The sequence below is a fragment of the Misgurnus anguillicaudatus genome, chromosome 14, assembly GCF_027580225.2.
Source record: "Misgurnus anguillicaudatus chromosome 14, ASM2758022v2, whole genome shotgun sequence".
NCBI classification, from domain to species: domain Eukaryota; kingdom Metazoa; phylum Chordata; class Actinopteri; order Cypriniformes; family Cobitidae; genus Misgurnus; species Misgurnus anguillicaudatus.
This window is the reverse complement of record NC_073350.2, coordinates 8,764,514-8,790,549: the sequence shown is the minus strand read 5'-3', so window position 1 is coordinate 8,790,549 and position 26,036 is coordinate 8,764,514. Positions and strand designations below refer to the sequence as shown.

General features: G+C 38.6%; 1 protein-coding gene across 2 annotated transcripts; it reads right to left on the bottom strand.

The window, feature by feature from the left end:
• Window positions 1-543: 543 nt before the first annotated feature.
• On the bottom strand, window positions 544-25,108 carry LOC129428181 (endoplasmic reticulum transmembrane helix translocase-like). Of its 2 annotated transcripts, XM_073875814.1 has the most exons (20): window positions 25,006-25,108; window positions 22,896-23,006; window positions 21,177-21,450; window positions 19,544-19,625; window positions 19,407-19,457; window positions 16,522-16,603; window positions 16,345-16,379; window positions 16,133-16,259; window positions 14,988-15,092; window positions 14,750-14,901; window positions 14,488-14,663; window positions 9,803-9,911; window positions 9,537-9,715; window positions 9,008-9,104; window positions 5,031-5,212; window positions 4,797-4,911; window positions 4,524-4,720; window positions 3,079-3,221; window positions 2,932-2,974; window positions 544-845 (listed from the first exon to the last, which is right to left on the bottom strand). In XM_073875814.1, exons 10-20 carry the CDS (start codon window positions 14,781-14,783, stop codon window positions 585-587), a joined length of 1,536 nt encoding a protein of 511 aa, XP_073731915.1. In that variant the 5' UTR covers window positions 14,784-14,901; window positions 14,988-15,092; window positions 16,133-16,259; window positions 16,345-16,379; window positions 16,522-16,603; window positions 19,407-19,457; window positions 19,544-19,625; window positions 21,177-21,450; window positions 22,896-23,006; window positions 25,006-25,108; the 3' UTR covers window positions 544-584. The 2 variants fall into 2 exon arrangements, with proteins under 2 accessions (XP_073731915.1, XP_073731916.1); XM_073875815.1 differs by lacking the exons at window positions 14,750-14,901; window positions 14,988-15,092; window positions 16,133-16,259; ... (5 more) ...; window positions 22,896-23,006; window positions 25,006-25,108 and adding an exon at window positions 10,039-10,149 and having other exon boundaries at window positions 9,803-9,945; window positions 14,488-14,627.
• Window positions 25,109-26,036: the final 928 nt, after the last annotated feature.

Genomic DNA, 26,036 nt, shown 5'->3' with positions numbered 1-26,036 from the left:
TAACTTTACACTGCTATTATTTTGATCATGCCACTTTCGATGAATGAGTTTATAACTCAGAACAAGTGTGGATATCATAACCAATGAGTCTATTGTATTTGTATTACACTCCTACATCTGCAATAATTTCCAATGCAGTAATATTACTAATCCTAATAATCAGGTTAATGATGTAGCACTGCTAGTTTTTTGTGACACCGTTCACAGTGTGTTACAGTGTATATTGTAGTGTAGTATATCGTATTGATATTATTTGCATCACAATGTATGATTTTTAAGGCTCCAAGTGACCACTGTCAAATTATGTATTTTGTTTCCCATAAAATCCAAGCTTATCACTAACTTGAGCCATTAAAAGGTGAACAAATGTCTGTAGCAGTACCATGGTTCATTGATGTTATTAGATGGTAATACTGTGGTAGACAGTGTAGTGCAGTGTAGACATACTGAAGTATATAATAGAAAACTAGGGTAATACAATGTGTAAAAAACACTTATTGACACCATAAAAAGCTATGCAGCTAAATAAAAGCACATCAACAGCATTTTTTAGTCATTTATAAGTTTTTCACAGATCTGTCTTTTTACAGAATGAAAACATAACAAAAGATTAAAAAAAAGATTAAAGTCAGAGCAAAGACAGAGACAAGAGAGAAATGGAAACATTGAGGTGTGTTATAGTAATGAGTTTTATGCTCCTCCTTTTGGATGTCACAGAAATGCCACCGTTCAAGTACCATAGTCCTGTAAATCCTGTTTACAGACTGGTCACTAGGGGCAGAAGCTGCTGACATGCTCCATAGCAGGGGCCGATTCTCTCGGAGAGACTCCATGAAGGGATGGCCCTGAGGAAATAGTTTGTTGAAATAACTTAATTAGACATTTAAAAAAAAAACAGTCACTCAGAAACTAAGCTATGATTCAGGAAATTGTTTCAGTAAATAACTAAAAATGCACAAAGCTATTGAATCAAGGATGACTCCATACAACATACTGAATATCTCTTTGTAGGGGCCGTACTTACCATTTATGAAATTCTTATAAATTTGTACATTTAAAATTCATTTTGTTATAATTTTATTAATGTTCTTTATTTTTGTAAGTATGTGCGTCTAAAGCCCAGGATACACTGCACGATTTTTGGCTGTCCCAGACGAAAGATTACTATTGTGAAACAATTGTGTTGATTTCTGTGATCGGTGGTCCTATGTCGTTCAGTGAGAGAGGTGTAAAGATGGCCGTTTTCCAGGTCTTGCGTTCAAAGATAGCCTACGATAGTTTTCTGACAGTGTCAGAAATTCAGCAAGATCAACGCACAGTGTGTTTGCGTCTATGACCTGCATACTGGTTTTTGTTTACCACTAGCGCATGCTGGTGAACCTGCGTTAACGTATGTCGCAGGCATCAAAGCCTTCAATTTAATAGGTGTCATGATCATACAATCTACATGCTTAAATGATCCATGTCGCACACTGTCAAAAATCATGCAATGTATCCTGGGCTCAAGGGGAAAGAGAGTTTGAAGGATGTGACACCCCTGACAGGAGGGGCGCTGGTGCATGAGCATACAGTTGTTGTTTTACTAAAGAAAATATTATGGGAACAATACAAGCGCTCAGTCCGAAATCGCCTACTTTCATACTAAGCAGGTACAGTGAGGTGAGTAGTAAGTCTGCTTTTATAGTATTTGGATAACAGCAGGCGAAAGTACCTGCATGACTTACTACTACTTCTGGTTAAATTTTTAAATGTGCCTTCATTGGACATTTAACTATCCCGCAGGGCAACACGAGCTGAGGTGACACCAAATAAAAACATATATAGAATATAGAATACAATAGAATAAAAAAAAAATTATTCCTCATTTTTTTTTACAGGGATAGTTCACCCAAATATTGTCAGTAATGACTCACCCCCATGTCGCTCCAAACTCGTAAGACCTCCGTTCATCTTCTGAACACAGTTTAAGATGTTCTATATCCAGTCCGAGAGCTTTCTGACCCTCCACTGAAAATCCACATACGGCATACTGTCCATGTCCAGAAAAGAAACAAAAACATCATCAAAGTAGTCCATGCGACATCAGTGGGTCAGCCAGAACGCGTTGAAGCATCCAAAATACATTTTGGTCCAAAAATAACAAAAATTACGACTTTATTCAGCATTGTCGTCTTTTCCGCGTCTGTTGTGAAGCACATGCGCAAGACTAAAGTCATGTGACTGCAGTGACGTTTTATCCTCAGACATGTTTGTGAAGTTTTTTTTTCCAAACTTACAGCGTGCGTCTCCCTCAGATTGTAAACGAAGCCCGGGTGCACAAAAAAAACAGCTGGGGTGCACCAGATAACACGTCAGGTGCGTTGCACATCATCCACGTCACTGCAGTCACATGACTTTAGTCTCGCGCATGCACTTCACAACAGACGCGGAAGAGAAGACAATGCTGAATAAAGTCGTCATTTTTGTTATTTTTGGACCAAAATGTATTTTTGATGCTTCAACAAAATTTAACTGACCCACTGATGTCACACGGACTACTTTGATGATGTTTTTATTACCTTTCTGGACATGGACAGTATACCGTACGTAGATTTTCAATGGAGGGTCAGAAAACTCGGACTAAATATAAAACATCTTAAACTGTGTTTTTGAAGATGAAAGGAGGTCTTACGAGGTTGGAACGACATGAGGGTGAGTCACTAATGACATTATTTTAAGGGATTAGAGTTCACCCAAAAATGAAAATAAAGTCTGTGATTGTTAAACAACGCATGTGTAAATAATGGTCACGTTTGTTCTTATTACGCATCATAGGTCTGAACATAAACATATGAATCACATGACAAAGAAAACATGGCGGATGCATCATGTCCAAAATGTTTTAATGATAAATGATATACCATAGGTTCTTACGTGTAATTCAGAACGTACCGTTATGTACCGTTCTTTGTACAAGTCTACAAACTGCTCTGCCCTGCATGAGAAGAAGAGGAAGAAAAATGAAACATAAGGCAAACTTGCCTACATGGTTGGCATGTCCTTCCAAACAAACAATTGCACTAGATGATCCACTCATACCTGGGTGGGCTTCTGCTTTGTGCCCCTTTATACAGATACACTAAACTGCAGAAGTGGACTGCAAACTGCAGCAGCACTGTCAGGACAGTGTACAGGTTAAAGATGTTGGGTAAAGGCCGCTCTTTTAACAATGTCTTCAAAGGCTGAGGAACAAAAACACAATAATTACTAAAGAGAAGGTATCATAAACCCCAATCAGCTTATCATCTCACAGTTCTTATCCAGGGACGGATTATGGCGATGATGTGCCCTGGGCACGGATGTGTCAAAGGCCCCCTTTATCAATTTTTTGGGCAACAGCGTTGCACCTGTATGCACAGGGCTCAAGTGTTGGTTCGCCTCTGCCTGTATGCCGTATCTGACAGGATTAACAATGGCACTAATACACGGGGAGAGAATGCATTTCATGTGTAACTGTCGTTCACCACAGGCATTTAGGGGCTGGACACACCAAAACTTTTAAACGCAGCTGAAAACACCTTGAGGATGCCGAATGCCAGCTGTTTTTCAGCTGAGCGCTTTGGTAGCTGTGATACTTCAGCTGTGACCCGGTTGGTTGCTGTGGTAATGTCCCGCCCCTCCTCCACTGTAATTGGACGGCTGTGTGAGAACTGACATTGACCAGCAGAGCTTTTCACTCAAAGTTAAATATTTTTGAACTCTCAGCGCTGAGTGCGACAAAACCCTGAGCGCCGGTTTTCAGCGCGGAAAAAATCCGCTAGCTGCTTGCTTATTTGAAAAACGCTGAGTTTCCATTGGAATCAATTGAAAACATGCGCCGGCCGCGGGCGTACAAGCTTCATGTGTCCAGCCCCTTAGCTTAGAACAAAAAAATTTGGTTTAAATTTATCTTAGCTGAGGGGTATCTTTCTCGATTTCCTCGGAGAAAACGCTTCCACAACATCATCAAAATCCAGTTCCATCACAAGATCGCATTCAATGGCCATTAAAGACAGTGAATTTAGATGTCCTTGACACATTTTGCTTCTTAGTTCGTTTTTTACTCTTGCCATTAGAGAAAATGAACGTTCTCCTTTACAGTTGCTGACTGGCAGGGTGAGGAAAAGCTGTCCTTTTTGTGCTTTCTTATCATTGATCCACTTGGTTGTGGTTTTAAACTCATTTTTGTTTTGGTTTTTGAGTAACCGTCTTCTATGCATGACTTTGATATTACGCAAAGCTTTTCACTCGCCTCCAGATGTTCCTCTCAACAGCGCAGCAATACATTAAAATTATTTATTTCATTTATTTACTAGTTAATACTTTGCAACTGCAAAAAATCACATTATTCCTCAACATTTAACAAAATTTTACTGAAAATAAAATTAAAATATTTATTTGAAAAGAATAGACACAGTAAATTTGACAGGGCCCCCTGCTGGCCCAGTGCCCTGGGCAAGTGCCCAGTAGGCCCGTGCGTTAATCTATGCCTGTTCTTATCTCACCTTTGACCTCAAGATGAACAGAAAGCAGCCGGCCAGCAGCAAGCCCTGAAGTGTCGCCTGAAAGTCGCTGAATTTCACCCCCTCCAGGTAAAGCACAGACTGACTGTAGGCGAGCACCAGAGCGTTCAATGCTAGGATCTTAAACATCTGCAGGGTGGTCACCAAAGTGCAGCGGCCCTGTTTTATCACGTGACAGACTGAACATTAAGATAATTCCCCAGATGAAAGTGGAATTGAGTCAAGAGAGGTTAAAACTCAGGGAGTTTGACTTACTGCACTGAATAGAGGACAGCTTAGATGTGAACGGAGCAGCGATAGACGCGTCGCCCAGTTTGACCACTTGTATCTGATCTTCTTCTAATTCTCGTAGTACTTGACTGATCCGCTCCTATGGCGTGGCATTAAAAAAGCAAAAGATTAATCACAGCCATGGGTCTAAAACACAGATACCAGGAGATCACCCATCAAATGTTAAAGGTAAATACATAAATAGAAGAGATGAAACACTTTTTGTGCAGCGAGCTGTTCCTCTCTCTGTGCAATTATTCTCTGTCTGGCTCCACGTGAAGTGAGTTTCCCTGAACTTGTGACTGGCGGAGGTCTGGGATCTACAGAGGAAATCTCTTCGTCTTTATTTCTCTTCTTCCTCTCTGGGATACGCTCTGGGGCGTTAGCCAGTAGGGCCACACCTGATAAACACAAATCTGGATTAGGATTTAAGCACATCGATTGTTTTAACAGTACAGATATAAAAGTTACACAGAACCCAGAGCGAGTCGAGAAATCCCACGTCAAACAATCTTTTAAATATTGGCGAGATCCACCTGTAGTCAATAATATTATCACTTAAAGTGATACTCCAACCAAATATCAAAATTACGCCATGATGTACACACCCTCAAGCAATCCGAAATACATATGACCATCATCTTTTAGACGAACATATTTGGATTTATATTAGTAAATGTCTTTGCTCTTCCAAGCTTATAATAGTAGAAAACAGGGATCAGGGAACAACTTCTGACTTTAAACCCCCAAAAAGTGCATTCATCCTTCCCAGAGGTAATCCACATGGCTCCAATAGTTTAATAAAGGTCTTCTATGGGTAATCAATGTGATTGTGTAAGAAAAACATCCATATTTCAAACTTTATAAGAGTTTTATCGTAGTGAGCGTTGGTTGCCATGGGTACATGCGCAGTGACTCCCGTGAGATGGGCCTTTACCGGAAGCTAGTTATAAAAAGTAAAAAAACCTTATATTTTTCTTACAATATCGCATTGATTACCCGCAAAAGACCATTTTTAACTACTTGGAGCCATGCGGATTACTTCTGTGAAGGATAAATGCACTTTTTGTGAGCTTTAAAGTCAGAAGTTGTTCCCTGATCCCTCTTTTCTACCATTATAAGCTTGGAAAAGCAAGGACATTTACTAAAATAACTCTATGGGCCCTATCTTGCACCCAGCGCAATTGACTTTGTCAGTGACGCATGTATCATTTCGTATTTTGCACCGGTGCACAGCGGGTTTTTCCCTCCACAGACGCACGTCAGCAAACTAGGGAATTAACTTGCCCTCCTGGGCGGTTCAGCACAAAAAAGGAGGCGTGTTCCGGCCCAAACCATCCCTGATGCTATTTTGCAGTTTCAAAAAACAATTGCGCTACTAAAAAAAAAAAAAAACTAGTCTAAAGTCAGTTGCGCGTAGTTCATTATGCTATTTGAAGGGCGCATGCTTGACCATAATGTATAGCGTGCACAACGCGCACACACTTTGCTTATCTAATCTACACAGATGCAACAGTTAATTTTGCAAATTATAAATTGTTACAATAAAAAATATTAATACATGAGATAAGGGAAACCATTGTGGTGAGCATTGTGGTGATAGCTTTTATGTATTGTGTGGCTGCGTTAAAAAATTCTCATGCAAATAACGATTAAAATATTTTCATAAGTTTGTTGTGTGGCTGTATTACGTTTATTTTATGTAAATAATAATTAAAATGTTTTCATAAGAAACCTTAATGTATATGAACTTGATTTGTAAGTGTACTTTGGGGTTGGACCTTTCTTGCGTTTCCGATTTCAAAGCAAACCCTTTCAGTGGTGAGGGTGTACGCAGATCCACCTCCCGTTACACGGCGTGCCCGATTTATGCTGGCAAGCTTGGGATTCCCCCGTCTCCTGACATCATTGTAGCGCTTGGCGCAACGATGGGGAAGCCAGCTAATGAGACAATTGTGGCTATTTCCTACCACGCCTGTTCAACCAACGCTGATTTGGGCGGGTTTCTCCCATCCCCATACAAAACAACTTCTCTGTCTTTGACTGCTCTTACAAGAACGTGGGTCTCCTCGGCTCTGAACCGCTCCTGGCGTGCGCCTGGTAAATCCGTCATGGCGGGTTGCTATAATAGCAACCCGCCATGGAACTTGCGCCCTTGCGTTTAAAGGGAATGTTGGATAGCGTTCTGATTGGTTTATTTGACGTTACGCCCAAACCACACCTATGAATAATGAACCTACTTCAGACCAACCACTTGTTGATTTGCGCCTGGCGCAAGAGTTATTTCTCCCGCCGGGAAAATAGCAACAGCGCCCAAGATCCGCCCACAAACTCACTTGCGCTTTGCACTTGCGTTTCAGATCGTTAAAATAGGGCCCTATATGTGTTTGTCTGAAATAGGGGTGGCACGGTTCATGAAAAAAATCTGAACCGTTCGGTTCGCTTGTCTCGGTTCGGAGCGCGTGTGCGTTGCAAGGTTCAACGGTTCATTTGGCATGCGCAATGTAACCTCATGCCATGTATGTGACCTCATATAGCGTGTTTCCCTTTCGCGCGAAAGAAGAGGTGACTGGTGTGGAGTGAAAGTACTGCAGGTCATGTTACGTGTAGAAATGGCAAGTGGGAGAGAAAAGGAAGTCTGAGTTGGAGGATGCGCCAGCGGAAATAAAATAATAGATAGAACTGCAGTCTATGGGTTGAATGTGTTCGAACAGCCACAGGAGACCTCCTTCTCTCCGACCATTTATCTAATCTGAGGTACTGAACACACTGTTTCACGTCTTTTCTGCGAACACACGAACAGCGCTATTTTTAGCCTTTCACTGATAAAACGAAAGCGGCTGATTTCCGCGTAGTTTCATTTTGCTAGCATGTGAAAGTTGCGCGATCTTATTTCATAAATTGCCCCTCAAAGTAATCAGGACAGAAGTAGTCAAAAGTGGACAAAAGAGACGGATTTAAATATTACAGGTGTAAACGTTATGTTTTTCTCTCGTCCACATATACTCTCTGCAGTATTTAAGCAGCCTCTTGGTGATAAATCTTAGAGCTACACTGAAGTTTGATAAATGATAATAAAAGTTATCTTTGTGTGCTAAAAATGCACATAAGTTCATGTAGATGGCAATACACATTCTCTTTTTTGCCAAATAAATGAAAAGCATGTTGAAATCTTCTATGTCTTCCCTCTTGCTGTATCAAAATCTCACCTGGCTTTCCTCAGAGATGGTCCCAATAATGTGCTTAAAGTCAAATTCAGTTTGTGCATGATTACATGATAACTTTTTTAATGATGTATCCTAAATTATGGATAATTAATACATTAATAAGATAATACATTTCTGGAGTGTTAAAAATTAAAAGAAAAAATAACAACAAGAACCGTACTGAACCGAGAATGTGACCATAAAACCGTGATACGAACCGAACCGAGGGTTTTGTGAACCGTGCCACCCCTAGTCTGAAAGTGTTACAGAGTATTTCTGTGCCGAATGCACTTCACCAGGGTTCGTACAAGTTTTAGAAAGTTTTTTTTCCGATTATGGGTCCAGCTGACGTTTCAGGGGTAAGCCATACGCATCACTTCTTCCCCGGAAGACTACACCCACACGTCAAACAGCGGGAGAGCGAGAACCAAGGACGCCAAGTCACAGGCATCACTTCACGCGACAGATTTGTTTTATATCAAACTCAACAATGGCACGAAAGAAAAGGTGTTTTTGGATGTAAGGAGAAGAAAGCCAGCATTATGGAAACAATGGATATAGTTTGTTTATTCAGGGTAGCAGCGGTGTTTTGCGTGTGTGTTTGTTGAACGCTGGATTTCATTGAAAAGTCCCAACTAGGTCATGAGTTGCATGCATTAAGACTTTTGTGTTATGTTGGAAATAGACGCATAAGTGCATATTATATAAACGACACAACACGTAGTAAATCATAAGTTATCCAGTCAGTTTTGTATAAAGTGTTGCATGAATAATGACTCGCTCCTCCCGCAGCCTGTAACTCCTCCTTCCGAATTTTGTAGCATGTTATCGGAAAGAATAAGTAAAGCTAACCTGTCTTTTATAAATCTGATAAAACTAAAGACTCTTCGGAGATATAAAGGATACTACTCTATAGGTACTGCAGATTAACATCAGATATGCAGAACAGCGTGTGTTACGTGAGCTTTAACATAAAGCACCATGTCTTACCTATGTGGGCATGTTTAAGTGCACCAACATCATTTGTTCCATCACCACACATTAGTGTTACAAAACCCAGTCCCTTTAGGCTAGTTATGACGAATTCCTGCAAAGATAAGAACATCAACACAGTTATACAGGGTTACAACAAGCCTCATGGTATGCTGAGTACCAAAATACAAAGCATTTATAACTTATAAGTAAAGAATAATTGACGGCAGGCCATTAAATTATTATTTGAAAATAATGCTGCCACAATGAAAAGCAGATAACTTACATCCAAATGATTGTTATAGCAAAATGCCGACAGGACCCTGACATGACCATTATACAGCTAGTTGCCACATGACATGAGTGAAAGTATTGATTTAAAATAGATTCAACAGCAGGTATTTGGTATTTTACTGACAACAGAAGAGACGGAGTGATAAATTAAACATTTAAGTAGTACTGGTGTAGTACCTTGTATTCCAGAGAGCTTGGTAGTGATTTAAAATAATCAACTCTTAGCTTTCTTATAGTCATAAGAGAAACTAACCTTTTGTTTGGGGCTAACTCGAGCGAAGACCTGCACATGAGGAAGCAGGGCGTTCAGCAATCGTGTGTCGTAGGACAGTTTGGTCAGCCCTTCACCCGTCACACAGAGATCATAGCGCCTGATCAGATCTGAGACTGATGCATGAGGTGGAGGTGCACAGAACCGTCTATAGATTCCCACTGCCAATCGCCTGCGAAACAAACAAACCAGCCATTTAATAAAAAGCTGTTCAAGTAGACAGATCTCGAAAACGTCACGTCACACACCTTGACCGGGTGCCTGTTGTAGTATCAGCGTGTGCTCTCTCTGGATAAAATGCAGCTCTCTGGCCACATGACAAGCAGTTAAAGGGTTGTCACCTGTTATCATTGCAACCTGTAGACAGCATATCACGGCTCACCTCTCTCACCTGCACACAAAGAGAGCGATCCCAACTTACCTAAGAGTACATCTTACAAAACACCAGCAATTCTGATGTCATTCATTGATCAATGGTGAGTACCTGCTGATGGCTCAGGTGTCCCATCTCTTTGTATCCCAGCGCGAGGACTCTCGCACCCTCCCGTGACATCTCTCTGTGCACCTCATCATAACTGGGTGGACACTCTGAGAACTAAAACACAATAATGTTTTGTAAATAAAAGTATTCATTGCTATTTTTATCTATAGACACAATGAAAGGACTGTCATGGCATAGATATTTATAATAAAGGCTAGATGTCTCGATCACGCTGCTGGTCAATGGAGTTTGAGATCTGCACCTTGCGCCTATCTTGTCACAGTCAGCTCGCTCACTCGTAACATTATGTTTTAATGGTGCATGTACTTTTTAAATAACTATAACTTGCTCAATATTCTACCGATCTGTTTGGTTAGTTATAAACGTCAGAGATGTAGTTATGACTAGGGTTGTAATGGTATGAGATTTCCACGGTATGATAATCGTCTCAGAAACTGTCACGGTTTCACGGTTTGCCGGTATTAAACACTCATTATTATTATAATAATCACTAGCTACAATGATCCTTAAATTAATAAAAAACTGATTTGTCAGGGGTTTTGGGTTAAACATATGGTTTATGGTTAATTATATCAAACTTTTTTTGAATAAAAAAACACACTTTTGAAAAAATTTACTTTGATTCCTAATTTATTACTATTTTAAATGTTATTATTTTAAATAAAATTATGAAATATTTATTAAATTCTCTCAGCGCTGCTCTGGATATATTCATTTGTTCACATCGTCATATAGTGAGTGAAATTTATAGTTTTTATTATATGGCCTAAGTATAATCTACTTCAATTGATCTGTAATATAAATCACTTAAATGGGCTTTAGTGCCTCCTTTTGCAGCCACTCTTTTTCCACATTTCTTGCAAACTGGAAATCCATCTTCAAGGACAACCCCGCATTTGTTTTTCGGATACCCAAAGTATTTCCATACTGTAGATTTTAAATTTTTTTCTGGCTCTGACATGTTCTCTGCTGTACATAAACGAGTGGAGTCTAGCAGTCACGCCAAATGAAGTTGCATGTGCGCAGTAGCGCAGGTGAGATCTGCTTTATTATTTTCCTCCAAAACCGCGGATAAGCAAATGTTTACGGCATGATAATCGTGAAAGTTAATATCATAGTATACCGCCATACCGGTATACCGTTACAACTAGGGCTGCAGCTATCGATATTTTTTGTAATCGATTAATCTAGCACTGAATCGATCGATTAATCGAGTAATCGGATAATTTTTTTGTGTGTTTTTAAACAACCAAAATAAATAATGCATAACGAAAATGACTTGGCTGTAAAATGTTCAAGCATTTGGCTTTTATTTCTAAAAAAACTGAGGTATTTGGCTCCAAGAAATAAGCCTATTTATTTCAATTTTTTACCCATTTAGTGTTTATAAGTGCTAGTGCCAACAATTAAACACTTTAATTTATTAATATGCACAACAGGTTTCATGCTGTAATCTAGCCCTGACATCAAAGTAAATATCTGGTTTATGTACATTTCTACACCTGCAGCATTTACCATTAGGCTTTTAACATATAATATATCATTTCTGGGGTGAGCCTATTTGCTATGGTAACAACCTGTGTGTATGCGCGCACGTGCACTTGTGTTTGTGTGTGTGCACGCGTTCTGGGCGTGAGGAAGAGTGACACCCCAGTCAGACGTTCAGTTGCTTCATTGCATTATTTTGGTACTGCAGAAATACATACATTACTTTTCAATAGAACGCTGCATTTGGTTTGCATCACTTGCATTGCGGTGCATTTTAGGTTAGGAATCCGTTCGAAAAATCACAACATCACGTCCCGTTGTATACAGTGAATGCATGCTGAAATTATTGTTGCGTGGCTACATAAAAGTTTAAGCATATGTGATGCATTGCGCGATCAGTCTGACTCGCGTGAGAGAGAATAACTTCCTAATGCTAAACTCCAATAAGACAGAGATTATTATTATTGAACAAAATGTCAGATTACAAGTTGCCCATATATGATTGCACTGTGGTGCCGTTTTTTGGTACACACACCTGTAGTGCATGCGTGTGTGTCAAGGGGTTCTTTTTTAAACTATACTGTCCTGCAATTGAACGTGAATACGTTTACTACTTAAAAACGTCAAAGCTAAACATCATATCTAGTCAAACCGCATAACGACATCGCTACAAATACAGTATGGGATTAAAATCAGCGGAAGCTAAGTTACCTTGTTTCATCGACGCTTGGTGAAACAACAGTGGATGGTTTCAGTTCAGATGCTGAATGTAATGATCGCAAACTTTAGACAGTCTCTCTCTGCCGTTTATGGACATATTCGCTCCGCCATCGCGCCAACTAAATTCAAAATGTATCACGCGCTATGACGTGCTTCCTGAACATTGAACAACGGTCCGTGTGAACCAGATCTCGGCGCGTGTAGTGCGCGTCATAGGAATTTAACGAGGCTTCGAGGCAGAATTTTTGCCTCGAGGAATTTTTTGAATCGAGTAAATCGAGTAACTCGAGGAATCGTTTCAGCCCTAGTTACAACCCTAGTTATTATGACACTGCATTCTTATAAATAATGTCAATGAAACATGTTTTTGTAAGAAACCAAAGCGTTGGTAAATCCTTCAAGATTTCGGCGAGATAAGAGTGTTTGTGATCGTGCAGATCACTCAGCTTACATCAGGTACCACAGAGCCCACCGGAAAGCTTGCCTGTGACAAGATGGCTGCCGGTGATGACTTTAGAGACTCCGCCGTAAGACATCTAGCCTTTATTATGTGTATCTATGGCCCAGGCTACATGAGCACCATGGCTTAACATTAAAGCGATACTTCAGCCAAATATCACGATTACCCGATGATTTACTCACAGTCAAGCAATCTGAGATAAATATGTCCATCATCTTTCAGACCAACACATTTGGAGTTATTTTCGTACCGTATTTTCCGGACTATAAGTCACACTTTTTTTCATAGTTTGTCTGGCCCTGCGACTTATAGTCAGGTGCGACTTATATGTTAAAATTAATTCATAGCGACTAAAATGAACCAAAAGAAAACATTACCATCTACACCCTAGAGAGGGCGCTATATGTTGCTCCTGTAGCCTACCCCTGAAAAAAACTGTTAACTGAAACATTAAATTAAAGACAACGGAGAAAGACTTAACAAACAAAATAAGTAATAATTATTGTCTAAATAAATGCGACTTATAGCCCAGTGCGACTTATATACGTTTTTTCCTCTTCATGACACATTTTTTGACTGATGCGACTTATAGTCAGGAAAATTGACTTTAAAGCTCAAAAAAAGTGTATCCATCCTTCACAGAAGTAATCCACACGGCTCCAAGGGGATAATACAATTTTTTTGGTAATCAATGCGATATTGTAAGAAAAATATCCACATTTAAACTTTATAAACTATAACAACTAGCTTCCGGCAATGGTGCCATCTTGGACTCACTGTGCAATGTACCCATGGCAACCAAAGCTGGCTACGCTTAAACTCTCGCATGAGTCCAAGATGCCACCGTTACCGGAAGATTATATCATCGTTATTGCAGATTATAAAGTTTTAAGTACCGTATTTTTCAGTCTATAAGCGGCATTTTTTTCATAACTTGGCTGGTGCTGCGTCTTATCATCAGGTGCGACTAAAATTTATTTTTTTATTAATTTTAACATTTATGAGGCAAGAGAGAACATTACCGTTTACAGCCGCGAGGGTCCGCCATATGCTGCTTCTGTAATTATGTAATTCAATAGATTCTGTAATGTGGAATGAAGAGTATGCAAACTTCACGCCAGTTGGCTTGTTCGGTTAATTTAGCCTCAACCTTCCAGGAAAGTTCTGTATGCAACTGTTTATTTGAATAACTTGCCATTCCAGAATATCTGTTCTTCGGCTTGGATTTTGTGAAATAATTTTCTAAATAAACGCAACGTATAGTCCACTGTGACTTACTGTATATATGTTATTTTGTCTTCATGACGCTTTTTGAAATGATGCAGCTTATACTCCGGTGTGGCTTACAGTCCAGAAAGTACGGTATGGATATTTTTCTTACAAAATCGCATCGATTAACCGCAGAAGACCTTTATTAACCCCTTAAAGCCGTGTGGATTACTTATGTGAAAGATGAATGCACTTTTTTGGTGTTTAAAGGCAGAAGTTGTTCCCTGATCCTGTTTTCTACTATTATAAAGTTTGGAAAAGCAAAGACATTTACTAAAATAACTCTAAATGTGATAGACATATATATATATATATATATCAGATTGCTTAAGTGTGAGTAAATCATGGGGCAATTTTGATATTTGGCTGGAGTATTCCTTTAACCACTAGGCTCTATACTCAAACAAGTAAAGACTAACCATGGGACAAAAGTGTGTGAGCACACATCCTAGCTAAAATAACACTTACTGCATTGTGAAGATAAACTTTCTCACCATGTCTCTCAGTGTCTCTGGAGCGCCTTTAACAGTGGAGATATAGCAGAGCTCCGTAGAGCCCAGACGCTCGTACGACGCCAACACCGACATCCTCTTCAGAGCGCTGGCAAAGTGAAACCTCTGATGGATCTTCAGCCATGGAGTCTTTATGTTGCGAGAAAACACCTTCTCATCTAAACAGAACAGAAGGATTACCATAATAACTACAGGGATGCCCAACAGGAATTTGTATATAATCCATTTATTTATGAATCTAGACCTTTAGTTAGTGCCCAGTCTGCTGCGGTTAGCATAGCCTTCTCCAGCGGATCATCCACCAGCTGTCCATCATCCAGCGTTACCAGACACGTGGCCACCACCCGATGCGTTTTAAATGGGATCTCTGACACTGGTGTGACCTCTTTACCTTCTCTACGATTTGGAAAAAAGAGGAGCGAATTAGAATTACCCTGCAATTTTACCTTTCGTCCTACAATAAATTATAAGCCCCGCTACACCTCGAACTACCAAGCTGTCACTTGTCAGGGTGCCGGTTTTGTCAAAGCAGCAGATCTCCACCTTCCCTGCGAAGGGAATCCTGAAAGGTTCGGTGCAAAACACATCTGTAGAGGAAGAATTTCTGAGAATAAGTGTAAGGAGGCAAATAAATGAGATGCAAATGTAAATAAAAATGTTCAACTCACAGAGTTTGGCCAGCGCTATAAGAGATGTGTTAACAAAAACCTTGTCTTATATTTGGGTATATACGGTATGTAAAGGGAATTTGAAGATGTTTGATGACCACATAGCGACTACCAACACACTATAGGAAAAAATTTTTTGTTACGTTTGTGATCTCTCACTGATAAGATAAAAAAATGTTTTGGTGTGGCCCTAGCTTTAGTTGTTTAAAGGTAAACTAAGTAGTGTTTAATGGCATATAGCGGTGAGAATGTGAATTGCAACCAATGGCTCAGTCCACAGCTCACACCTCCCTTTCGAAACGCATAGTGAAGCTACGAAAGCCACCACAGGACAAACATGTCATCGTCTGAGACAATGTAGTGACAAAATACGCTCCGTAGAGCAGTTTGTGGATTTAAGAAACATGAAGGCGCAAAATGACGACTTCCATGTAAGTAGACCCGCAGTGTATGTAGATAAAAACGGCATATTCTAAGGTAATAAAAACTTAACTTTTACAGATCTTTTATCCATATCTCAGATCAGTTTTATTATGCTTTATTAAGTTCATAAAACATTCATCCTTTTGACTAATAACACTACCATTTTGTTTACTTTTTGTTTATAGACAAATTTAATGACAAAAATGTGCATAATTAAAAGGGGATTTAGTTTTAATGATTTGTTTGCCCTAAATAAAACTAACACACATAATACACTTTTAATTAAGTTAAAAAAATTATTTAACACATTTTAATAAAAATCTTGTAAAACGTTTGGACAGATCTGTCACTATTTTGATCAGCAGGTGTTGCCAGCGTGTGTAGCGTTTTGAATGCTTCGAAAAACTGAATTATTTTTCAAAGCAATTGGTTTAATTGATTCGAAGCTTCGAAAAGTTTCATTTCTCCCATCACTACTTCATACACCACTGATAATATACAAAATGCAAAACAGAAGCATTTTCAAATGGACTCACCCTCTACCCAAACATACAGAGCGGCGGCAATGGCAAAAACCAACAGGAAGAGGATAAATATGAACGTTTCCAGGTTGTTCGCCGTCACCCGCTTCACTCCAAACAGAATTGTTCTCAATAATTTACCCTGAAACATTAAGGTTGACAAGTTCAAACATTTCTGACTTACAAAACACAACATTCAAGTGAAAGCACCGTATCAAATGGCTCACCTGAGAAGTGTAGAATCCTGTCCGTAAAACATAAGCTACACAACCGTTGAGAGAGAAAGATCATTGCCATTTTATTAAATTCATATATTAAACCAGAGGTGCATATCTGATTTTTAAATCAACGCAACGGTTATCAACCAATTAATAATGGTTAACGTCCTAATGTGTTGACTTTACCTAAAGAAGACCTCATCCACTATACACCGACCTCTGAGCAGCAGATCATCACAAGGAACCAGATTATCCTGGGGAGACCGTCCTGCGAGAAATGATAAAATGAACATAAGACTTACAAATAGAAAAGATACAGTGGACACTTTCGATATCACCACAAAAGCCAAAATGTTTAACTTCCTTCAAGGAAAAAACGTAAATGAGCGATTGTGGTTTAAATTTTACAAAACAAATGCAAGCCTTGTATTGCATTGTTTATCTTCAGCAATTCAGCCGCTAGATAACTTCTTTGCTGACATCAAAGCACATTCAAAGCTATGGGCAAGTCCAATTTGTAATCTCATTTAGCATACACGTCCACATACTTTATTGGGCTTTATGGTATTATATGCATTTGGCAGATGCTTTTATCCAAAGTGACAATTTTTGTACTAAGTTGTCTCCGATGATGACATGTTTGTCCGGTGGTGGCTACCGTAGCTTCTCTTTGTGTTTATTATAGCTCAAATGAGCATGTGACGCGATATTCTTTTATGCTGCTGAATGACCAGATCTCCGTTTCAGCGCAGAAATGACAAGTTAACTTACCTGATTCTGATTCAGTCCAGTTTGCTGACATTTCTCGTCGTGAATGTTGTAAGTCCCTCATTTTAAAGAGTTGAACCAACTTCATGTTGCCATGACACGCGCGTCCACACTACGGCACTGTGTCAATGTTTATGCGTCTCATTTATCATTTCCTGATAACTGCTTCAATCTAGTTTGCAACATTTCTCGTGGTGACTGTTTATATACATGTTATCTCTCGTTGTAAGGAGCTGAAACATAACTTGTGTTGTCGACACGCCCATTACGGCATTCTTGCGGCTTCTTGTTCACACAGAGGGTTTCCGTGTATCTGACTAGGTCCTCTTTCCGGCAACAATCCCAGAAGATTAACGGGACGAGTTCGTGTTCACACAGACGATTGTCTGGCAATTTTACGGGTATTTTCTGGAACCAAAGGTCTGTGTGAATGGGGTTTATGAGGGACAAAATGAGAAAAAAAAATCCAGATAATCACATTGTCTGATTTTTTAAGAATTTATTTGCAACTTATGGTGGAAAATAAGTATTTGGTCAATAACAAAAAGCAAGATTTCTGGCTCTCACAGACCTGTAACTTCTGTCCTCCAATTGTTACCTGTATTCATGGCACCTGTTTGAACTTGTTGGCAGTATAAAAGACACCTGTCCACAACCTAAAACAGTCAGACTCCAAACTCAACTATGGCCAAGACCAAAGAGCTGTCAAAGGACACCAGAAACAAAATTGTAGACCTGCACCAGGCTGGGAAGACTGAATCTGCAATAGGTAAGCAGCTTGGTGTGAAGAAATCAACTGTGAGAGCAATTATTAGAAAATGGAAGACATACAAGAACACTTATAATCTCCCTCCATCTGGGGCTCCACGCAAGATCTCATCCCGTGGGGTAAAAATGATGACCAGAATGGTGAGCAAAAATCCCAGAAGCACATGGGGGGACCTAGTGAATGACCTGCAGAGAGCTGGTACCAAAGTAACAAAGGCTACTATCAGTAACACACTACGCAGCCAGGGACTCAAATTCTGCAGTGCCAGACGTGTCCCCCTGCTTAAGCCAGTACATGTCCAGAACCATCTTAAGTTTACTAGAGAGCATTTGGATGATCCAGAAGAAGATTGGGAGAATGTCATATGGTGAGATAATACCAAAACATAACTTTTTGGTAGAAACTCAACTTCTTGTGTTTGGAGGAGAAAGAATGCTGAGTTGCATACAAAGAACACCATACCTACTGTGAAGCATGGTGGGGGAAACATCATGCTTTGGGGCTCTTTTTCTGCCAAGGGACCAGGACGACTGATCCGCGTAAAGGAAATAATGAATGGGGCCATGTATCGTGAGATTTGACTGAAAACCTCCTTTCGTCAGCAAGGGCATTGAAATTGAAACGTGGCTGGATCTTTCAGAATGACAGTAATCCCAAACATACCGCCCGGGCAACGAAGGAGTCGTTTGGTAAGAAGCATTTCAAGGTCCTGGATTGGCCTAGCCAGTCTCCAGATCTCAACCCAATAGAAAATCTTTGAAGGGAGTTGAAAATCTGTGTTGCCCAGCGACAGCCCTAAAACATCACTGCTCTAGAGGAGATCTGCATGGAGGAATGGGCCAAACTACCAGCAACAGTCTGTAAAACCCTTGTGGAGACTTACAGAAAACATGTGATATCTGTCATTGGCAACAAAGGGTATATAACAAAGTATTGACATGAACTTTTGTTATTGACCAAATACTTATTTTTCACCATAATTTACAAATAAATTCTTAAAAAATCAGACAATGTGATTTTCTGGATTTTTTTTCTCATTTTGTCTCTCATTTTCCGCTTTATTGGCCTTAAATACACAATTGCGTCAAAAATTTATCAAAATTCCTGTCTTTGAAGGTCTTAAGAGAAAGTTAACAGCTAAAAGAGAAAGCGCATGTTTAACAGTGTATTGGATCCGGACTTTGGTCTTAAAGAGGAAGTTACCTAATTTTGCTCCTGTCTGTCACTCGTGTTAATCAAACAGCATTGAGAGAAAATCTCTCACTGCTCCTGATTAAATCACTTTTCTACCTTAAATAAAATATATATACACATACATGCATAATTATTTATGATCATTCTTATATCATTGACTGTTTATCTTCAGAGAGCTTGAGTTTTGTTTGTTTTTATCTTCTTTCTATGCTTGTATATGTTTTTTGTGAGAATTATGAACATTTCTATGGTATTAAAGATTTAAACCTTATTAAAACATAAAAAACTCTACCGTTATACATATCGTTATCATGATATAAAATTAAAGGCAAAGGATTACCGTTTTATGTCCTCCTGAATGCATGCACTGATCTCTTTAACAACAGGATCACTAATAATACAGACAGAAAAACAGACAAACGTAAGTATATTTGCATCTGATTAATTAATACAATAAAAAAATAAGCCGTTCTTTACCTGACAACACTTGGGAGTGAAGTCTGAGTTTCACAGCTGATCTCTTTAGCCACAGAGTCCCACTGTTCATGCAAGGATTCAACTGCAAAAGATTACCATAAAAAAAAATCAACAAAATTCCACTACACGTCAGACTTTAGACAGGATTTTTAAGAGTAAACTGCATTTGAAAACAAGTGGATGATTATGCAGTTGCATTTGGTATCCAAACATATGTTTTTTTTTAATGGTTATATTTTTTATTATTTTAATTTGGTACTCCGTCATGGATGTTACATGCCACTTGGCTGATGCCCGAGTTGAAAAATTTGAACTTTGGCGGAATTTCGCGCCGCGTTAACCAATCAGGAGCCTGCTTGCTGTTGTGGTGGCAGCCCCGCCCGGAGTCACTCATTCAACCAACGCTTGATATTGTCCGTAAGCAGTCACCCGGAGCTATACGACACAAGTTCTTATGTCTATAGAAACAGGAATAAAAAGGACCTCACTTGGAAGAGTGTCGGTGAGGACTTTGGGCAACCTGGTAAGTTGTTATACACACTTCACTTTTGAGTCACGTGACGTTTATCGACCCGTGCCGTTTATTTCCCCCTATAGTAGTTACCAAATACAAACTGGTAACTCTCTCGATGAATGCATGATCAACATCAGTCATATTGCAAACAGACAACCGCATAGCACTTGCCCCTCCCACAAGAAGTTTGCCTCTGACATGCGTCAAATGCTTGCTTTTTCCGCGCGTCTACTCCGCTCTACAAGCGCGAATGCATTCAAACTGTTCAAGCTGCAAACTAGGCGCGGTAGACACGATTTTGACGCCTGAAACGCGGTTGGTGTAAACTCAGCATAAGCGTTTGCAGAAAAAAAGTTTTTGTTTACATATTAAATGTGTGTGTAATGTGTATAATAATTATGTATATATAAATGCACACACATGTATGTATATATTTAAGAAACATTTGCATGTATATAAACCTTTGAATATTTACATATACTTTATTCCATATATAAATAGAAATATTTATTACATCAATATATTGTTTACTTAAAATGATACATACATGTGTTTGTATTTATATACATAATATTTGTTGATGTACTGTGTATAATAATTATGTAAACAAAAACTTTTATTCTGTAAACGAATAGTCGCGTTTTAAATGTATGAGCTGTGTTTACACAAAATTAATTAATATATGAAGTAAAGTAATTGATTTTATGTTTACATTTAATATATATTACAAAATATCTATTTTGGAACAAATATTATCATTTAAAGGCTTTATGTTTACCTGGCATACCCGTTGTTTTGCTTAAAAATAAAATGTATTGTGTCCAGTTAAAAAGTTGTTGTTTGTATACGCAGACATTTGATAATGCATTTTAGTGTTGCAATGGCAATAACGAAACACAATGAGTCTGTGATAGTTTTGCATAAGGTTATCATATTGCCAAAATCTCATACCGGCCCATAACCATAACAAAATATTATTTTCTGTAAAAATGTCTTATATAGTCGAATCTACTGTCGACACTGATACTCTAGGTTTGACAATAACATAACTCTCACTGCCTAATTCATGGCAAAAATGGAAGTGAAAAGTTAATTCCACTTTTGTGACTAGGCACTTACGCTGTGATGTACTGTAGAAGGCTGGGAGAGACCGTCTGCTTCTGGATGATCTCCTCCAGGATTTCCTCCTTGAGCAAGGTTTCATTCTGAAGCAGGTAAATTTACGGTCATAACGTCCTCCACACAGCTCGTCTTTGGATCATCTGACTCTTGCTCTTCTCCTAAATTCTGCATTCCTGAAGGAGCCGGAGATGTGCAAGGGGACTTCTGAAGGAGGACCTGAGATGTGGTTACTATCATGTGGTCGTTTGATCCCATGAGAAGCCTCTGAGACCTTCATCAGACAGATAAAAGAGAGAACACAACACCATCCAATATTAGAAATTTATGCAAAAGAGTGTTCGTGCATGTAATACACTTGGATGCTGCCATAATATGTTTTGTATAAATAATAACATTTCAAAATATCGTTTTAAATATACACCGATATCGGCTATAACTAAAACATTAAAAACGAAATAAAAAACTGATTTACCATAGTAAGAATGTTGCTGTCATCACACCTGTAAAAATTATTTTTAAAATCATGTAAGGTGGGTATTATCGTATAACATTAAATAATATTGACAGTACAATGAGCATGATAACATAACCTTGTTTGTACTCTCAGATAAATTGTTTATTAACTTAAATGATAGTTATGGGTATTTGACAATTGTGTCGAGTTGCTTGACAGTATTAACAGCTTTGGACATGTCTAAATGCAGCATTTTAATAAAACAGGCCTTCGTAGAGAATTGTAAGCTTAAATATGTGTCAATGAGATGCATTATGCAAATGGCATCTTAAATATCAATACGGTTAAGCATATACACAGGAACGTGCATGGTCTATGCCAGTGTTTCCCAACCTTTTTTCTGCCACGGCACAGTTTTGATAAGTAAAAAATTCATACGGCACACCACTTTAACACTAAGCATTAACAGATCTGCACAAACCTCTATTGCAATGCTTAAATGACTAGGTAAACTGGAATATTATACTGTATTAAACGTAGTATTCACATTAATGTGAAACTTGATCATGTTTTGATAAACACAAATGATATCCTGGCTGGAATTGATGACAGTGAAACACGCAGCTGTGACCAACTCAGGAACCTGTTAGCTAGCTTCGAACGCTTTTCCAAACAGTTATTTTTCCACAGCATACCAAACAAGTGGTCACTGCATACTAGTGTGCCGCAACACAGTGATTGGTAAACACTGGTCTATGCTGAGTGTAGCCATTAGGGTGGCAAGAGCAACCAGGTGCTCGTGAAGAGCGAAGCAGGGAGAAGCGCATGCATCAGACGTGCACACTGAAGGATGGGTTTTATTTATGCTTTCACTTCATTTCCTAACAGTTTCACTTGTTACGTCAGGATAATGACTGACAAGAGGACGCAGAAATACATACAATATAATTACCTAACTAAATCTGAGACAAAGAAAAACATTAAAATATATTTTCCTCCTCAAGATAGCCCGACGGGCAGGGCGGAGATTTTGCAAGTCCTGCTTAGTTTTAGATTGTCGAACAGGCATACATTTTTTGCACAAAGCCAGACATAGCAAAGCCCGACGTAGTACTTACGCCTAACTTTTTACGTCCAGCTAGAGCAACCGGCCCTAGTAGACTTTGGTTACATTATAACTGTACTATTTAGAAAAAAAATGTCTAATTAACCTGTGCTTAAAATTATAAATGGAGAAACATTGTGTGTGATGCACAACATACCTTTATATGCGTTGATGTATCGTTTCTCAATGAAGGCTTTGTCTTTGCCTGACAACACATGCTCTTTGGCATCCTGTTCAGGTTTAATTATTTTCTTTCTCAACATGTTGACTAGAAACAAAGAACACATTGAGTATATGGTCCTAATAAATATTTCTTGCATTATACTTCATTAGTACAATTTTGTCAGATGCATCTCTAAATAAACAATAGGCCTAGGGTTGCCAACTTTCTGAAATGGAAATAAGGAACGCCGGGGGGGGGGGGGGGGGTTTGAAAAAAATAACGCCTTAAATGAAGACTTCTGGTGAAAATAGTGGAAACTAATTAATAAATTTAGATACATATTTCATACAACTTCTTAGGCCTAAATATTTAATGAATAGCAAAGTATGCCTAATAAGTATACAAGACTGAACCACATAGATGTGAAATATAAAGGCTATCGTGATCATTTTGCCAACAATGAACCATGGTTTTGTTAAGTTTATAATACGCCCTCTTCAAAGACCCCACCCCTTTTTAAACCTTGAGCTATCTAAATCCATAATTATTTAATAAGAAACCCATCAGAAATGATTGACACATTATGAGACGAGGGGGAGCGGGACACAGGATAGAGGGAGAGCACTGGAGAAATAGTACAGGTTTAGCCTATCACTTTCTTATCAACTATATTTGAGTTTTAAAAATCCACATAATTACATACCATATGAGCCTCTGGAGACGACTGACGGACAATGAACCTTGACATTGCTCCATCCTGTGCCCGCAGCCTCTCGCTCCTCTTGTGATTATCTCCTCATGCGTGCTGCTTAATATCACACACTCCGCCGTGACAAACAGAAAAAACGCGACGGCATATGGTACAATTGGCCTTGTATTCATTGCCCCTCACGCATTCCAGCCACAGGTAATCATTTTCCCATTGAATTCTATATTTTTGTGCTCGTTTCCTTTTCGCCGGCTGCTCAGATGCAGTCATTTTTACATTTCCCGCTGTTGTCACTTGTCGTCATCGTTGCTATGATACGTGACATCACAATGACTGAAACGACCAATTAAAAGGGCATTCCCTGATGGGGCTGCAAGATGTTAAAAACGCTACGCTGATAGACAAACAGAGGGAGAAATTACCGCACCGTCAGGGTTTTCTTATACAAATGACGCGGTCTTCGTTCATGGCTGGCATATTATAAGCTATGTGTCGGTCATGTATTTGCACTGAATTAATTTTCATAAAATACGGAACAAACTGCGTTCCGTATCAGTTCAATACGGAACAAGAATTTTATGTGTCAAATACGGGACGATTCCGTATTATACGGAACGGTTGGCAACCCTAAGGCCTTATGGTATAACGTTTGAATTTTTGTAAGGTGAAAATCTGCCACGTCAGATTAAACAAATGCTAAAATGTAAATGGATTGTTTATATGTATGAGAAGTGTAAATAATTAACACAACAATATAAAACAATAAAACACGTTATATGGCCTAAACCATCAACAGAAGAAACAAGTAAAGTAGTATCACGTTGGTGTTTTATGACCTAAAACAACAAAAAAATATTGAGTTAAGATTGAAGTTACATAAAATATATTCCTGAATCATACTAAAACCATAAAACGTACAGCTGGAACGACGCGTCGCCTGCTCAATTACGTCTATGTCCTAAACAGCCAAATTACGATGTCGAAACAGCAAGCTGCAACTTATTGTACATTATAACTTTTCAAACAACACTAGAATAACTACAGGACATATTTCAAGCGGTAGTTTATACAGTATTATGTTTTTAAGAGCTGCAACGTGCATGACTAAAACCGTGACCACGCCATATGCGACGTGACGATTTAATTACATTCGCTTCTGTTTTCATTTTCACATATTTCTGTATCATATAAAAACTGGAAAAAAAATCCACTTAATTTAACAATTTTACTACCCACCATGATGATATAGTAAATTAATGCGATCTCATTCGCCTTATTAACAATCGCATTCGCCTTATTAATGTATCTTACTACATTATGCATACAAATATTAAAGTTACAAATTCTAAAACAAAAAATAAAATTAACTTTAAAAAAATCATATATTAAACTTACCTTCAACTTGCACATGTGACAATATCGACACGATGGAAGCTTTGATGGAGTTTAGGTAATTAAAAATTCACTGCGTCACACCTGCAGACAATCAGAAGCATAGACATTATATACGTAGACACCTCGTAGACTGAGCTGCCTATTGGAGCTGTATCGCGCGGCCGCCATCTTGGATGGGTCTCCAGTGCGCTCCCTTGCATTCATTTCTAATGAGGAATAATCATAACTCCCCTAATTTTTACCGGATTTTCACACGGTTTGAGTTGTTATAAGCGGCAGAGATTTAGTTATGATACAGGACGCTTTCACACATTGAAAAATACTGCTTTCATGCTAAAATACTAAAGTATTTTACTTTCTACATAAAAGTAAATTTTCAAGTATCTGTTTTTAATCAGTGTTTTTTTTTTTTTTTGGAAAACTTATATTCCAAAGCATATTATCATAATTTTTACTCCACTACATTTCATAATTTCAATTTTTTTGGTTTATATTTAATATTTAAGTACATTAAACATCTACTTTTTTACTTTTACTTAAGTAAAAAGTACTTTAGTACAAAATGTTTATGTACTTTTTACGTATTTGGGTATTTTATGTAATTAGGTATTAAATAAATTTTAATATGAATGAATTGAGAATTAATTGGCTGTGAGAATTTTCATTCCTAAATGGCTGTCGCGCTACTGAAGCGCCATCTAGTGGCTGTTTCCAAAAACGAATCAGAGTTTCCCCTCTTGTTCTTCTATACTCTTTGCTACAGGGCTTTGACGACTCTGTCACAACAAAACCCTCCCGTTTTATAGCAACTTCCCATTGCCTCCTCATGCCTGTATCACTGGGAAACCTTCAAATGTGAACAAAAAACAGCGAGAGATCATGAGAGAGAGTACCAGTTCCTGCTTAACATTGACATAATATTATAAATAATAACGTAAAATAACCAAAATGATTGTTAAATCTAATCCCATGTGATCTGGAATCAATACTGCGCCGGTTATTGCAACCGTAAGCTGCACAAAATACGGCCA

What these genes read in the sequence shown, in the direction of transcription:
- LOC129428181 (XM_073875814.1), bottom strand. Translation starts at nt 14,783, where the DNA reads ATGCTAACCGCAGCAGACTGGGCACTAACTAAAG. An exon ending in CAGAGACACTGAGAGACATG is followed by an intron (nt 9,912 to 14,487) that starts GTGAGAAAGTTT and finishes TGCTGTCTACAG; the next exon opens with GTTGCAATGATAACAGGTGA. An exon ending in GAGTTAGCCCCAAACAAAAG is followed by an intron (nt 9,105 to 9,536) that starts GTTAGTTTCTCT and finishes TTATCTTTGCAG; the next exon opens with GAATTCGTCATAACTAGCCT.